This window comes from Octodon degus, unplaced genomic scaffold, assembly GCF_000260255.1.
Source record: "Octodon degus isolate 3935 unplaced genomic scaffold, OctDeg1.0 scaffold00051, whole genome shotgun sequence".
Classification (NCBI taxonomy): Eukaryota; Metazoa; Chordata; class Mammalia; order Rodentia; family Octodontidae; genus Octodon; species Octodon degus.
The window spans coordinates 10,966,419-10,983,286 of NW_004524627.1; the positions used below are offsets into that span (position 1 = coordinate 10,966,419).

A 16,868-nucleotide genomic window follows, 5' to 3' on the forward strand; every position below is an offset into this window, starting at 1 on the left:
TATATATATACCGTGTATTGTACAGTCATACTCTTTATATTGTTTTCACAGAACATAATACAGCTATTAAGGAATTGAGGCATCTGTGCATGCACCAGTAGGGAACTGTTATGGTTTGTGTAGTCACTGGGGTGGGCTTCTGTAAAGTTTGGGATCATGGATGTGATTGCTACAGTAGGCCTAGGGTAGATAGGCTGAAGGCAATATAAGGTAGGGAAAAAGGTTTGCTCTCTGCTGCTGCTGCCACTGCTTCTCCCTTTTTGCTCTTGCTGTTTTGCTGTTTTCCACCTCATGAACTGTTGTCTACTGCCATGTGCCACCCTGCGTTGGAGTCAGCTGAGTATGGACTGAAACCTCACAAACTGTGAGCTAAATAAACCTTTCCTTCCTTCATTTTGGGTGTCAGGTGTTTTGTCCCAGCAAAGAGAGAAGAATAAATGAGAGAGAAACTATCTCTAAAATGTATTAAGGTGTAGAATGGTTTTGTGTTTTTTAGAGAATATACATCGAGTGCCTTTGTACTGATAGACTATGTCTAAAAGGATTTGTAAGAAACTACAAATGGTTGCCTTTGTGTGGGGAACTATATAGCTGAGGAACCAGGTTGTAAAGGAAGGCCTCAAACCTTTGGTCGAATGTCTCCAAAGCATTTTATAGCTACAACCAAAAAGCCAGGAAAAAGCACTGTCCCCTTCTTTTTCTCAGTTTAATCTGTTCATGAATAATATACATAGGCCTTCCAATCTGATGTCTGAACCTGAAGGGAATGAAAAAGAAGTAAGGTTCCTATTCCTCTCTTTGCTTTTGTGAGGATTTTTTTTTTTCCTTTTCTGTCTTTAGCTCACCATCAACAATGAGTTTTTAATGCACTTTTTTTTCCATTTTCAGGCAATGTTAGCTGGTAGGAACATCCTTGAAGAGGTTAGAATAAATATGGTGTTATAGGAAGTACAACAGATGGTCAAAGTATGTAAAATCATGATAGAGAAAAATCAATCTTCTCCTAATGAAAGTACACTAATGTGTAGCAAAAAACTACAGTAGTGTTTTTACCATCTGTGAAATACATGGTTTCTACTGTGAAAAAAATCTAAATTTTAAGGGTTATTCCTGAAAATAACATTAAGACAACTGTCTCAGCAATTTTTAAATATTTCTTTCAGAAACTTTGCTAGCTTTGTGTTGCTGGAACAGAAAACTCAACATGTAGAATTTAAAGGAGGAAAAGTTTGTTTTGCTAAGACTTTCAGTGGATTCAGTCCATATTTGGTTCCAAAGCAGAAGCAACATGTTAAAAGGGCATGATAGACAGCTGCTAACTCTGTGGCAACCAGAAATCAGAGGGAAAAGAGGAGCCAGGCTCAAGAATACACCTTTCCAGCTCATGCTCCCTGAGTACCTCTAAAAGAACATTCAGCTGTGTACTCATCAATGGATTAGTTTGATAAGTATAACACCCCCATGACCTAGTCACCTTTCAAAAGCCCTGCCTCTGAACATGTGAGACCTCTGGGGAGACATTTTAGAGCTAAACCATAACATAGTGAGCAGAAAAAAATAGATAAATAAAAGTCTATTTGATTGATTGGTTATTTGATTGATTGTGCTAGTAATAGATCTTATATCACTGAACTACACCCCTAAAACTATAATTTTTTTCTTTTGCAGTTTTTTCATAAAAAACAATACTAAACCAAGTGGCAGTGGATATGAAAAAGGATCCTTTACATTTTTTCACATTAGTTTATGTCAGATTAAAGACAATAGAACGAATAGTTACTAGATAGCTCCAGCTTTCATCTCCCCTTGGTTTTCCAATTCTCCCAGAAAGTGATAGTCTTTGAAGAGAACATAAACTTAAAGAAAAGATGCTTTAAATACATAACCCTAGATTTTTTCTTTTTTCTTTTTAATTTTATTGAGAAACAAATCAGTTTCAAAACCAATTAGTAGGAAAGTTTCAATAATAATGCATTGCATATTGTTATCTTCGTAGTGGTTATTCATAGTACAAGATGCAGACGTGATATCCTGTCCAAACACTATTAGTACAAATCTTTCTTCTCACTGAATTGAGAGAAGGAAGCTGTATATCCTATTTTGTATATACAGATATAAAATGGTCCTTCCTTTGTATCCCCTTTTTTTTGTTTAATTTTGTTAGAGATGGGTATTCCATTGCCATTTAAATATTGTAGGTGCATGAATTCAGCAAAATAATCCAATATAGTCCAATAGTCCATAATAGTAGTGGGTTGTCCATAGGACTGACAGTGTCAGAAGTTGTTGACTTGAGCCTTTTGCAGCTCAGCATATTAATATGGCTTTACCTTTTATACTTCGTTTTTATACTTTTCTGCTGGATGGTTAAGACCAAGATAAGGCAAAACCTATATAACAAGAAATGTAACTTTTGTATCTGACGAGGTCAGTCAGATCCCCTCAAGATTTACCCTGAAACCCTATACCACAGTTTGCAGATCCTTTGTTAGTGTCAGCCATGTGGATGAGTCATGGCCATTGCTTGACCAATTTGCTGTCTGAAAGCCTGAGAGAATGTTTTCTCTCCGTGTGACTCTTCTTAGGCACACTACATCATCAATCACTTTCCTCTGTGACCCCATAATCTCTTTGATCAGAAAAGTTGGGACACAACTGAGTTACAGGGTGTTACAGTACAGGTTCTCCTATGTCCTGAGTCCTCAGTGACCTTGAAAGGCTAGTAGCCCCATATTGTTTCAAGAGAGCCTACAGCATGGTATGTTCACTGTATAGCAAACCTCCAAGGGTAGTGTTTGTCCCTGTTACAGAAGGGATTTCTAGCTATCTGTGGGTGTATTTAATTTGGAGAGAAGATATTTTAAAATCTGTAATGCTTATTCAAAATGAACTGTCTTCTATAATCCAGCTGTAACCATTTAAAAATTTAATAAAGACTCTAGGAAGGAGAAGATAGTGTGAAGAAAACCCTGGCATTGCAGAGAATTACCAGGTCTTGCAATAGTACTCCAAATATGAATGTAAGTGTTGTCAAACCCGGCATGATGTTATATACAATTCTTAATTAATGGTGAAATTCTGCACATTATGTAAAGAACCCAGCTTCAGAGTCCATTTTCCTAATTTGTTTAGCAGGTAGACCCCTAAGTTGTGGTCTGCTGGGGTTTTTTTATTTCTTATTTTTGGGTTATTTTTGGTACTGAGAATCAAACTCAGAACCTCACACTTGCCAGTCAACTCTGCCACTTAGTTGTATCCCTAGCCTCAATAAGGAAGTTGCAGTTTTTTTGGATTTTGTTGTGGTTTTACCTTTTTGGTACTGGGAATCAAACTCGGGACCTTGCACTTGCCAGGCAGTTGCTGTACTACTGAGGTATGTCCTGGTCTCTTAAGATGTGTTTTAAAGGTCTATAGCTTTCCTAGAACTTGTGAAACAACTTATATATAATCTGTTATATGAGACACATATAATTAAAAGTAAAAGCCTTAGCTACTATGTTTAAAAAAAAAAAAAAAAAAAGAACATTGGAACCCTTTTTGGCATTGGCAGTACTAACTTAATATAATCTTCATGCTGGCTGACTGGTCTGCCCTGTCACTTGTATACTTTTTTTTTAGGCTTGTGACCTTAATGTTTGGTCCTGACAGGATTTGCATCATTGATTCATATCATTGCTGTATGATGTCAGCATGTAGGTGTTCAGTTATTGAGACATAGTTAACCTAATGTGCTGCAGTAAATCCCAAATACTATTTCATACTAGAATAGCAAATGATTCATCATTGTTCACATTAGATAAGTACTATAAATAGTAATATTCAAAATCTGCTGCACCTGTGCACATTAATATCATAGCCTGTATAATTTCCCAAAAAGAAAGAAAGAAAAATTTTCAACAAAGCACTAAAAATAATCTCTTGTTCAGAAACAGATACTTACTTATAGACCTATCTCTACCTCTTCAGGTTTTCTATTTATATGCAGTTCAATTTAGTACTAAAAGTAGATTCTCATAATATAGTTATCAAATTTATTTTACTTAATGTTTTATCACTAATACATGTAGGTTTTGTTGTTTGTTTGGGTTTTTTTTGTTGTTGTTGTTGCTTTTTTTTTTTTTTTTTTTTTTTTTGTTTTTTAAGACAGAGTCTTGCTATGTAATTCAGGCTGGCCTTGAACTTGCTTATGTAGCCCAGGCTGACCTCAAACTTCATAGCAATCCTCCTGCCAGAGCCTTTCAAGTGCTGCAGTTACAGGCATATGCCACCGTGCCTGGCTGTCGGTAATATATCTAAAATACAATTATAAACATTATCATTTACCTATACATAGATAAATGAAATTGTCCATAATGCTGAATGTATTTAGGCAATTATTATATGTGTTCTACTTTATCCACATTTTAAAAAGAGTAGTTTCTAAAGAAAACAAAATCTCCTAAACATCTAAGCATAAATATCCTTAATCTTTTCTCTCTTTTTTAATTTCCTGCCTTATTCTGTTCCCAAATTATAATCACCAACTTGGAAATGTTTAGGCTTGAACTCTGTGCCTGCCCTGCTTGTCTTGTGCAAATAAATACTGCCAGGTGTTCTAAGCATTGATAAATTTGCATCCCCTATTAATAAGTAAGATGATTTTGTATCCAAGTTTGTCTGAGAAAACTTATGTAAAAAGTAATTTATGCCTTTTTTTCTTAGTATCTTACTGGCTTACTGTTGGTCTCAGATTTATCTTTTTTCATTAGTGTATATGGGTTAGAGAGATTATTTGGTTTAATTGTGGGAGTTTTATACTTACACATAGCATAATTTTTTTTTTTAACCACCTGGCCGGCGCTTATGCTGCTGCGCTATCTCCCCACCTTATTTTTACCACCTTATTGCCCCTTTCCTTGCTCTCCCTCCGCCCATTTTCACATTCTGGGATATTTTCATATCTATCCTCCCGTTACCTGCCCTTATATCCCTGTTTATACCTTTTTTTGTCTAATAATAGTCTTCCTCTACCTGTATCATCTTTTTTAGATTCTGTGTATCATATTAGGGAAAGGTGATAGTTGCCTGAGTCTATCTTATTTTCAACATTATCTTCCAGTTCATTTTTCCTTTAGATAAAATTTTCCTCATTGTGGATGAATAATATCCCATTATGTATATTCTTTGCCTGTTTATATGTCAGTAGGCATCTAGGCTAGTTCCATATCTTGACTATTGTGAATTGTACCAAAATAAACATAAGTATGAAGGTATCCTTGTAGTATGCTGATTTTAATTCTTTCAGGTATATATCCCAAGGAGTGAAATAGCTGGATCAAACAGTAGTTTTGTTTTTAGTTTTTTAGGAAATTGTACTGATTTCCTTACTGACTATGCTGATTTACATTCCCACCAGCAGTGTAGAAGGTTTCCCTTCCCCTGAATTCCCACCAGTGTTTATGTGTATTCTTGGTGATGGCCATTCCAATTGGAGTAAGATGGAGTATCATTGTAGTTTGCATTTCCCTAGTGACTAAAGATGGTGACCATATTTTATCCAACTTCCTAACCATTTATACTTTCTGTTTCGAGAAATATCTATTCAAGTCATGCCATATATTGATTGCACTGTTTGAGTTTTTGGTATTTTTTAGATCTTTATGTATTCTGAACATTAATCTTCTGTTGGAAGATTAGCTGGCAGAGATTTTTTTTTTTTTATTTTTATAGGTTGGCTTTTCACACTGTTAGTTGTTTGCTTTGCTGTACAGAAACTTTTTAATTTGATATAGTCCCACTTGTTGATTCTAGCTGTTATTTCCCATGCTATTGGAATCCTGTTCAGGAAGTCTGCTTTTGCTGGTGGCTTCAAGTATTTTTTCTATTTTTTCTTTTAGCATTTTCAAAGTTTCATGTCATATATCTACATCTTTGATCCATTTTTGAATTGTCTGTGGCCCATACTACCCTGAACATACCCAATCTCATCTGAATTTATTTTTGTTTAGGATAAGTAACAAGGATCTAGTTTCAGTCTTATACAAGTGGATATCTGCTTTTCCCAACACCATTTTTAAAGGGGCTTCCTCCAGTGTACATTTTTGATTCCCATGTCCAGGGTCAGGTAGTTGTAGTTGCTTGGATTTGTTACATTCCACTAGTCGGAATGCATAATTTTGTGCCAATACTATGCTCTTTTTGTTATTACGCCTTTGTAGTATAATTTGAAGTTGAGTATGGCAGCGTCCCTAGCGTTGCTCATTTTACTTAGATTTTCTTTGACTCTTCTGGCTCTTACACTAAACTTATTCAAATTAAAATCCTTTTTTAAATTCTGGAGTAAAATACATCCTATTGTTTTTGTAGTTAAAATATCCTCTTTTTGTGAAGTGATGTGATAGTGTAGATAGACTTCCTTTTGTTTCTCCTTAATTTCTTCTTTCTGTTTAATGTAGAAAACTTGGTTAATAAGTCCCAGAATTAGTTTTGAAACTACTGGCACATAAATTCAAATGCTTGGGACATAGTACATTAGAAAACAAATTTGTCTTATTGACCATTTTTCTGGTTAATATGTAGTCTTCTTACTTCATCTAGCTTTTCTCCTTTTCTAATCCAAAATATATCTGACTTTAGAATGATCCTTATATTTACTTTGTTTGGTATACATCGTATAAAGTAAAATTTTTGTTACATTAATACATTATTGTAAGGAGAAATTTACAGGGAGAGAAAATGGTAAATAATTATATGGCCAGGTCTGTGACCCAGAAAATAAAGGGGAAAACATAAACGAGCAAATAAGAAAAAATTAAAAGGACAAGAAACAAAGGTTACTTGTACCCAAAGACAAAATTGTATAGTCTAATCCTTCATTCTCTTTATCTTCCAAAGATTATTTGCATGTATCATTGTTAGTCACCCCAGCAGTAGGCTCCTTCCTATGGAACACTTCTTTAGTAGCATTTATTGGCCTCTCCCTAAAGGCCTTTCTCCTTGTCTGACTCTGTGGGCATGCATTAGTTATGGTCTAAGCTTCACATGTTTAAATTACTTCTTCCAAATGTGTTCCTTAGTGCTACCTCAAGGATTGGGGACATAGTCACAGAGTTGATCTTTCAAAGGATCAGATAAAAACTTGTAGAGAAGAAGAGGAATGCATTTCACTTCCTGTCTTTATGTCTTATTGATCAATCTAAAACTATTCTTAACCTAGCTGGTCTGCTTCTTAAATTTTCTGACATGCAAATGACCCAGGCTTCTTGCACTCTGAGTACATCCTTAATAAATAGCTGATCCTAATTGCTTATTGCCAGAAAAAAACGACAGCTCTATGAGTTTTTAATTAATTTCATAGCTGTCACTCTCTTTCTGCAAGTCAGCAGATTCAGCTGTTTATTTTGCAACCATTTTGAAGGATACATTACTTAAAGTAGGAAGAGTATATTATCAACCTCACTTCTTGTTTATATTTTTCTGTATTATTTTTCCATTTAATTCATCATCAAGTTTTATTTTTGTTGCTTTGGCTTTTGGTGGTAAAAGTCGTCACTTTTTAGTAATCTTTCAGAACAAGTTTGACCTTTCAGTAACTCATTTTCTGTATCATATCCCTCACATTCTGGAAGCTTAGAATCTTTTCTTCACAGGAAGAAGTCTCACTGTTTCAGTGAGATACAATTGGCATATTTTACTGTGTTTATTAGAAAATATTTGAATTGTATTGTATTGGGTCCTCCATCTAATGCCAGAATTTTCAGTATTATTTTTGTATGTGTTTTAAGAAGTTACTGACACCTGTCAGCCTGGGTTCTGAACCTTTTAAATTGACTTTACCAGTAGATAATCTCTGATTTGCTTCACTGTGTGTCTTTTGTAACTCTGCCTCAGTTTATGAAATCTGGATTCAGATTTTGATACCAAAATCTATTTTTTCTTCCATACAACCTGTTAATAAATCACAGTGATTACTCTTATGTTTGTCTTGGCTGCTAATGAACTTCCTCTGAGCATACATAACACCTTAGAGTAATAAAAGACCTTCCAAAAGTTCTTGCAGTCATCACCCCCCCCAAACTGAATATTGGTTTCCTTCTTTGTATCTGCTTTTTCATGACTGTGCAGCTCTGAACATGAACTTAAGCATATCTTCATGGATATGAGTTGAGAGTGAAATTGAGTTATTATCTATATTAATGTCAAGGTTATCTTTTTTAAAAAATCAGAGAAAGAAAATACAATCAATAATAAAAGTAGAAGCGGGCATGCACATGCACACAGCACACGTGCACGCGTGCATGCATGCACACACACACACACACAGAGGAGCAGTACAGGATTGAACCTCATGCTTCTCCACAACATGCTAAACAATCAGCTCTACCACGGAGCTACCTTCCCAACCCTGCAATAGTCCCAAGACAATTAGCAGCCTGAAACATAAATCCTGCCTTTGAGGAACAAGCCAGTGAAGCTATTGTATGTACAATTCTTTGTCTGTTGTGGACATTCCTAAATGGTTAGGGATGAAGAAAGGATTAAGTTATACAGTGGTATCTTAGACAAAATCTTTTAAATAATGGATTTATCTCAAACCTAAGTGAAAATCAGCAGGATGGATGGGTGAATAAGTTAAAAATACTATGAACACAAAGAACAGCTTTACATAAAATACATATTCTTGTACGATATGTTTTGGTGAGCTTTAGGGAGTTTAATAAGGAAGACTCAAAAGATCGTCAGATGGAAGGTGGGGGCACCAGAAATCACTTTTGTGTATCAGAAACAGTACAAGCACCTAGCGCCGGCCTCCCCCTTCTTTTTCTTTCCCGGCCCCTGGAGGTCATGTGATAGTGATCACATGACTCGGTCAAAGGATCTTTTCCTCTCACTGCTTTGCAAAAAAAAAAAAAAAGGAAAGAAACCGTTCACCAATTAAAGCTGTTAACGTGTACTACGCTGTTTCCTTGTTGGATTTCTTGTTCCTGCTGCTACTGTAAAAACAAAATGAGTGGTAAGACTTGCCGTTTTTGAACATTTGCTTTATTTTAAACCATAGAAAGCATTATCTTAAAGTCACGCTGTTTTTTTAACATACGTTCCAAATATTGCTATAAAATATTCTAAATTGTTATTCTGTAGTTCTAAAAGATTAAAATCTGTATAGAGTTAGATTGATTGGATTTTTCACAAGTTATCATGTTCTAGGGTCTTTATTTTACTAGGATTTTCTTTTCAGAACTAAAATCTGAAAATTGGCATCAGATTATTTGGAAGCCATTGTGAAAGCTTGCTTATAAGGAGAATGTGTAGCACGTCAGCAGCCTGTCGCATTTTAAAATTTTAAATGCTGAGCAAGAATGTAGTTTTAAAAAAAAACTCTCAAATATAAATGCATATTAACAAGTAAAAGTTGTTTAAAATTATACTAGGTGAAAATAGCTTATTTATTAAGTCAGCTTCTCTAAGACAATTGGTGAATAACAGTAGTTCTTTTTCCATTTTTAGAATAGGAAATATTCCCTTTAAAATACTGAATATCCCAGTGATTTGGGGTAGATTTTTGCCTAAAGCACGTAGATCCTGAAGGAGCTATTAGGTGTGTCACTACTCATATATAACTGTTCTTATGCCATGTGTATATTTAATGTCATAGTCTAACACACTTAGGTGCTTTGGGACAGACTAGCTCTTGCTGCATACAAATTTAAGTCAGTTTAGTAGTTCAATCTTACAGAACTTCATTAAAAAAGAAAAAAGACTTGGAACTAAGGAGGTAAACATTTGCATTATTCAGTATGCAAGATTTTAGAGTTTTGCTACTTTTACATACAGTAATAGCAACAAAAATGGTGCTGTAAACATAGTTCTAAGCATACTTGTTTGTACATTAGGAACTGTGTTGTTCAACTTGGATGTTGCTTGACGCCAATATTTTATATGTTAAATATAGTACTGACGAATTGTGTTTTTTAAAAACTCTAACCATGTACCATTTTTTTTCTTTCCATGTACCATTTCTGCTTCAGAATAAAATATACTTGCTAAAGTAAATTGATTACTTATTAGAGAAATAAGTTATTCAGTATTATTTAGGGGCTATAACTAGTAATATATGCACTGCTAGTTTATTTTGGGTCAGATGTGTTTGTTATATTTTTAGTAGCAGTAAAATATTAAAAGACAAAAGTCACATTTTATGCTACTAAATTTTATACTTTATAGTGGCTATCAAAATATAATATGGCTTGCATTGTAGCTATATAGTATTATATGGTTATAATCCTAGTAAAAGGAGAAAAACCCAAAGAAATTACATTAATTTTACATAAATAATCACCAAGTTATAGTGACTTGATGTTAGAATTATATTTGACTGTATATGAAAGGGCCCATAGTCTTTGGTATATACAAAAAAAGCTAAATAAAATATTAATTTCCTTATTAATATTATAAATAAAGTTTTTAGTAAATTCTCTTTCTGGTTCTCAGCTAATTTTTGTATATTATAAATAAAATCTAAGCCACCTCTCTGAATTTAGATAGCTAGTTTACTTTGTAGTTTTATATAAATTAACTACTGGGAACAAATCATTAGTATAAAATTCTTCTCATTTCTCTTGAGCCCAAAGTACAAAAGTTAAAATATGCATTTTGAGTCACGTCTTTTTGTGTAGAGGTATAAAGTGGCTCAAGAGTTTTAAATTAGTGGAGATAGTAAATTAATATGGGAGGTTTACATAAACTTAGAGAAATTTTGTTCATCCTTTCATGTTTTAAATTTTATAGTACATGTTTACAATGCATAATGATTACCTTTATCAAACAAGGCATGTATATAACGCATTCTAATTCTCTTTCTCAAAGAAAATAAAAACAGAAGCAGCTCTAATTTCCCTTAAAGGCATTAGAACTCATGTAATTCTTAAGACCAGTTGCCAATAAATGAGTAATACCTAGAAGTGAAACTGCTGTGAGTCTCATTTCTACCATTTGGGCAAGCTTAACTCTACCTTTGGAAAATGGGGATAGTAGCGATGATTACATGGAGACAAAAATATATACTGTTAGTATTAACTATATAATGATGCTTGTATTCTGAACATCTTCATGTATTTGTTTGGCTTGTTTTGGATGAAAAGAGTCATTTTGAAAGTTATTTTTATAGCCAGATGATAAGATGGTAGGTTTCCTTCTCTGCCTTACTTTCCTTTAGCCATTCAGTCTTTACCCACCCTACTCTGACCCCTCATTCTTTTACCCTTTTCATTTCTCTTTCCTCTCTTCCCTTCTGTTTTCCCTTCCTCTTTCTCCCTTGCAGCCCTCCTCTTTACTCTCCCCTGGCTCCTGTCTTATATCTCCTTTCCTTTCCCCTTCCTTGCTCCCTCTTCTTCCTTTTTCCCTTTCCTCTTCCATTCCTTTTCTTGGCTCTTTTTGGTATTTCCCCTCTTATATCCCCTTTTTCAGAACATTATCTTTTCTGTTTTTTTCTCTGCCTCTGTCTCTCTTCTGGCCTTAACCCCTCCCCCCACAACCCTATTACCACTGTGTGCTTCACCCCTCCCCCTCCTCTAAAATCCAGGAATCCAGATTTGCTGGAACCATCCTGCTCTTTCTTTAGCTTTTCTGAAGTATGTGTAATGAAACCAGTGGCAACATTCACTTTTAAAATTAAATTCTGCGTATACTTTCCCTATTATGTTTTTTGTTACATTCTTGTGCTTTCATTTCCTTGAAAATAAGTCATTTCTTTGAAAAAGTTTCAAGTTACTAAAAACTAGTGGGTGAGGGGGCAACATCCACTAAAGTTATAGAAAGAATCAGAAGGTGAGATACTTTTCTTTAAAAGTTAAATAAAACAAGGAAAATTTTGATTCCTAAAAGAATAAAACATATCTTCTAAATGTGCTTATTTTACTTCCAGAAAAGTAAAAAGAGGAAGTAAATGAAACACAATATTTATAGAAATTATTTGGAAAACATAACACTATTTAAATTTGAAAGGAAAAATAAAATTAAAAAGTGAAAGGAAATATAGGATAAGAGAACCTTAAGTTTCTTTTCAAGACCTTTTCAAAGGAAATAAATTGTTTGGGGGCAAATATGCATGTATGGCATTTCTGTAACTTCTTAAGCTCCCACAGACATGACTTGCATGCAAGAGTCTTTTAACCCTCACAGAGCACTACCCACACATCTTAACTATTCATTCTCTTGTTGCTCTTTTCTTTTTTTCCTGTTACTTTTGAACGTTTTGCCTTTTCATTGATTGTATATGCAAATTTCAAGGTTTTTTTCCTCTAGCTCAATATTTCCAACTTGCACAATTATAAAAATCACCAAATATATTTATAAAGTAAACGTAGTGGTTTAAGACTATAGGCATACTAAATAAGAAACACTAGAAGAGCCTATGAATTTTATGTTTTAAAAATGCTCCAGGTGAGTAAGCATGGTGGAACATGCCTGTAATCCCAGAACTCAGAAGGATGAGGCAGGAGGAACACTTCAACTTCCAGGCTGGCCTGGGCTACAAAGAGAGTTCAAGGCCAGTCTGAATTGCATAGTGAAACCCTGTAGTCTAAACTGCATAGTGAAACCTGTCCCAAAAAGATAACCCCACACACACACACACACACAAAAAAAAAAAAAGAAAGAAAGAAAAAGAAAACCTCAGATCACAACAGAGGAAAGCTTGAAAAGCACAAAAGTAGGTAAAAGGTAACCTTTGGACTTCACAAGGTAAATGTTTGTAACAAGTCAATCCTAATTTCTCTTCATAGTTCTATAATCACTATTGACTTGAGTGCTAAGGTGAAGTAAGAAATTTGTTTTTAACTTTAATTTGGTAAGCAGTCATGGATTAACACATTATTTCTATGACCCATTCAGGTCCTGCTCAGGTTCCAATGATGTCCCCAAATGGTTCTGTGCCTCCTATTTATGTGCCTCCTGGATATGCCCCACAGGTATGTTTTCTTATTTTATATATATAATGATAGATACTTTCTTTTTCTTTGATTTTAATTAAAAAATAACACTTTAAATACTGAAATCCACCCTGTGGGATATCTTCAGTAAATCTATTTCAGATATTTTTTGTTTGTTTGTTTTTTGTTTTGGGTTTTTTTGTCTGAACTGGGGATAGAACTCAGGCCCTTGCACTTGGCAGGGAAGCATTTATTCTACTCAGCCATCTACCCAGCCCCTATTTCAGATATTTTAGTACATTTGGAAAGGAAAAAATTTGATAAGCACTCATTTGACTTTGTCTTTGGGTATTGAATTATAAAGAAAAAGTCATTCTAAAGATTTTCTTATTGACTATGTAACCAATGTAAATACCTGAAGTTCTCAGTGTATTTATGCTAACATTTTTTAATTAACATTTGCTTAGAAATAAACCAAGACAATGCTTACAACCTTATTAATACAATTCATTTCATATTCTTGTAATAGTAGAATGTCACATTGTAGTAAATAGAAGAGAATTTAAACATGTAGTTCTGATAGCAAAGGAGATTAATATCATTGCATACCTACAACCCTTCTTTGTCCATGTGTTGGCCAACTCTTCACTTCAAAAATAATGTACAACTAAGTTACATGCAGGCAAACTGAATTAAACTAGTCTACAGGTAATTTAGTATCTTGCTCTACTAAAATTCTAGCAATGTGCTCATTGCCTCATAATCTTTTGGGAAATAATTTTCTCTTCCTAGCACTAAATTTTACTTGTCTTCTTCAAGCCCTCTATTACTTCCTCTCTGTTTATGGCAGAAGATTGGTGGGCTCTTGCAGTAGATTCTTTGCTAACTCTGATACTCAATACTGTGTAAAAGACAAGAAAAAGATACTGAGAGAGACAATGACAGTTGTTTAAGGTTGAGAGTCAGAAAATCTGAATCCATATCTTAGTTCAAACCCTTGCTGGCTCCTAAGCTCAGGGCAAATCAACTTCCTTGAATCTCAGGGCACCCAATGTAAGGTGAGAATGATAACATGTAAGATAGCATACTTGAAAATACCTTGTTGTAGTCGTCTTAGAATAGCCCTTGCTCATAATCTCTACTTTTGTTTTAACATACTAACTTTTCATTGTGCTTATATTACCCTGCTAAAATTGTCAGATCCAAGGGACCTTTTCCAAGTTAGAGTTCCTTTGACATCTTAAAATTTGATACTGTTGATGTGATTTACCCCAAATTTCCTATACAAAGATGTTCTGGGTTTTTGGGATTTTTTTCACTTTTCTGTTGCTCCTACTCAGAACTGTGTTTACTTATGCAAAGACTAACTCTGGCAATAGTTCAGTTTAACCAGCTATTTTTGAATGATATGATATGCTGAGCTGTATGTTACATGCTAGTAATGTATAGGTGAAGACGAATTATCTCAATTATAAGATATCCTGATGCTCTTTTACCTCACCTTTTTTTTTAATGACATCTTTATCTTTCTCATTTCAATCATGAGGTTTCATAAAGTTTTTTTCTTTTTTTTTTTTTTTTTTTTTTTGGCAGAACTGGGGAATGAACTCAGGCCCTTGAGCTTGCCAGGCAAGTAGTTATTCTACTGAGCCATCTCCCCAGCTCCCAGAAACAATTTCCGTACACCTTTCAAGATGCCTCTCCTTTTGTACTCTCCTTGTATTTATCATTTCTTAATTCTCTTTCCTATGAAGATAATAAATTTTTATAGTTTCTACATTCAACCAATGTAATTACAACAGTGTAAATACAAGTAAGTATTGAGTACTCATCAATATCAGGCACTTTTAAGTGCATATTCATATATATATTTGTTCATATAAAAGAGGCACGGATTCTTCTGTGAAATTTACATTTCTGTGGAGAAAAGCAAACAAAAAAGGATAGTGGGTGAATTAATGTATTAGATGGTGAATGATTGGGTAAAAAAATATTTTTCATTTTTTAAAAGAGAATACAAAATGATAATTTAGAAAGAAATAATACCAAAAAAATTCAATTTTAAAAATAACCAGTATGTAAAAATGAAAAAAAGAAAGAAATAATACAGAATTTCACTAAACAAAATACGAATTCAGCAGTACTTGTTGTATTACATAGTATTGTCTTCAAATTAGTTGTTTAGAGTACTAAATATATGCATGAAAAATTGGAAGCAGAAAACAAGTTACAAGAAATTAAGAGAAAAAAATTTAAACATTAACTGCTCCAGATTGGGCATGGTGGTGGGTACCTGTAATCCCAGCTCTTGAGAGGCTATAAACAGGAGGATCACTATGAGTCCAATCTAGTAGTGAGACCCTGAACACCCTGTAGACCCTTTCCTAAAATACAAAAAAAAGACAAAAATAAATAAATGAAAATAAAAGAGCTTCAAAACATTAACTGCTCCTTTCTATAGAGCAGCAGAAATCAGCAGTACAGTTATCCAAGCCATCCTGCATATAGACATAATCTTCTCCCCACCTCCTGTCCTTCTCATCTTAATATTTCCTTCCCTTTGAACAAATTCTTCTCCCCAAAAAAATATTTTAAATCTGGTGGTAGAATAATCCTCATTAGAAAGATAGCATTTGAATCAAGTCTTAAAGGACAGGTAGGAGTTGATTATACATTTAACTGGGAAAAGAAGATTCTAAAAACAGAAATAGCCAGTGCAGATGGCCTAAAATGAAAGTATGTTTTGTGCCTGGAAACAGCAAGAAGACCAGTATGACTGAATTCAGTTGTCTAGGCAAAAATAATAGAGAATGAGATCAGTTCCAGACCAGGTCATACCCAGTGCTCATCTTTTCTGTAAGTATAGTCTCTGTGATACAGCAGTAGCATGGTTAATATTTACAAGTCAGTCAAACAGTTTTCTAGGTCTTTTTGTTTTATTTTGTTTTTGTTTATTTGGTTTTTGGTACTGGGGATTGAACGCAGTACATTAACGCTTGCCAAACCAGCACTTATGCTGCTGAGCTATTTCCTGGCTCAAGGTCAAGGTATTTTGTCTTTAGACCAACATCCATTAAAATAACTTCCATAAAAAATTTTGTTTGTCATACATGTTCAAAGTCCTACAGAAAATTGGAATAGAAGGCCTCTACTTCAGTCTAGTAAAAACCATCTATGACAACCCAACAGCTAATATAATTCTCAATGGGGAAAAACTGAAATCCTTTACTCTCAAATCAGGTACAAGACAAGGATGTCCTCTATCACCCCTCTTCTTCAATATAGTTCTGGAATCATTAGCTACAGACATTAGACAAGAAGGAGAAATAAAAGGAATAAGAATAGGTAAAGAAGAAGTGAAACTATCATTATTTGCAGATGACATGATACTTTATTTGGAAGACCCAAAAAACTCTACTAAGAAACTCCTAGAGTTGATAGACAAATTCAGTAGCATAGCAGGATGTAAAATCAATGCCCAAAAGTCAGTAGCATTCCTCTACACAGATAACAAACACACTGAGAGGAAAATTAGAGACAGTACCTTTTACAATAGCACCAAGGAAAATGAAATACCTCAGAATTCATCTAACTAAAGAAATCAAAGATCTTTTCACGGAAAATTACAATATTTTGAAAAAAGAGATCGCAGAAGATTTCAGAAAACGGAAAGATATTCTGTGCTCCTGGATAGGAAGAACCAACATCGTGCAGATAGCCATACTCCCAAAATTGTTGTATAGATTTAATGCTATTCCTGTGAGACTACCACCAACATACCTCCCAGATCTAGAGAAAATGTGCCTAAAATTTATCTGGAATCAAAAAAGACCTAGAATAGCAAAGGCAATCCTGACCAACAAAGACAAAGCAGGAGACATTACAATTCCTGACTTGAAATTATACTACAAAGCTACTGTAATAAAATCAGCATGGTATTGGCAACAAAATAGACCTGAA

At 34.2% G+C, this 16,868-nt stretch overlaps 1 protein-coding gene across 6 annotated transcripts in view; it reads left to right on the top strand.

Moving 5' to 3' along the window:
- The window catches only part of Fndc3a (fibronectin type III domain containing 3A), a 143,146-nt gene that overhangs the window by 60,759 nt on the left and 65,519 nt on the right, over positions 1–16,868 (top strand). For 5 of the 6 annotated variants that reach the window (XM_023717208.1, XM_004633092.2, XM_023717207.1 and 2 more), the window contains exon 4: positions 12,871–12,947. In XM_023717208.1, the coding sequence (XP_023572976.1) occupies positions 12,871–12,947 (77 nt within the window). Of the gene's footprint in view, positions 1–8,882; positions 8,993–12,870; positions 12,948–16,868 lie in introns of those variants that run through there. The other variant, XM_004633093.3, reaches the window with a different exon arrangement.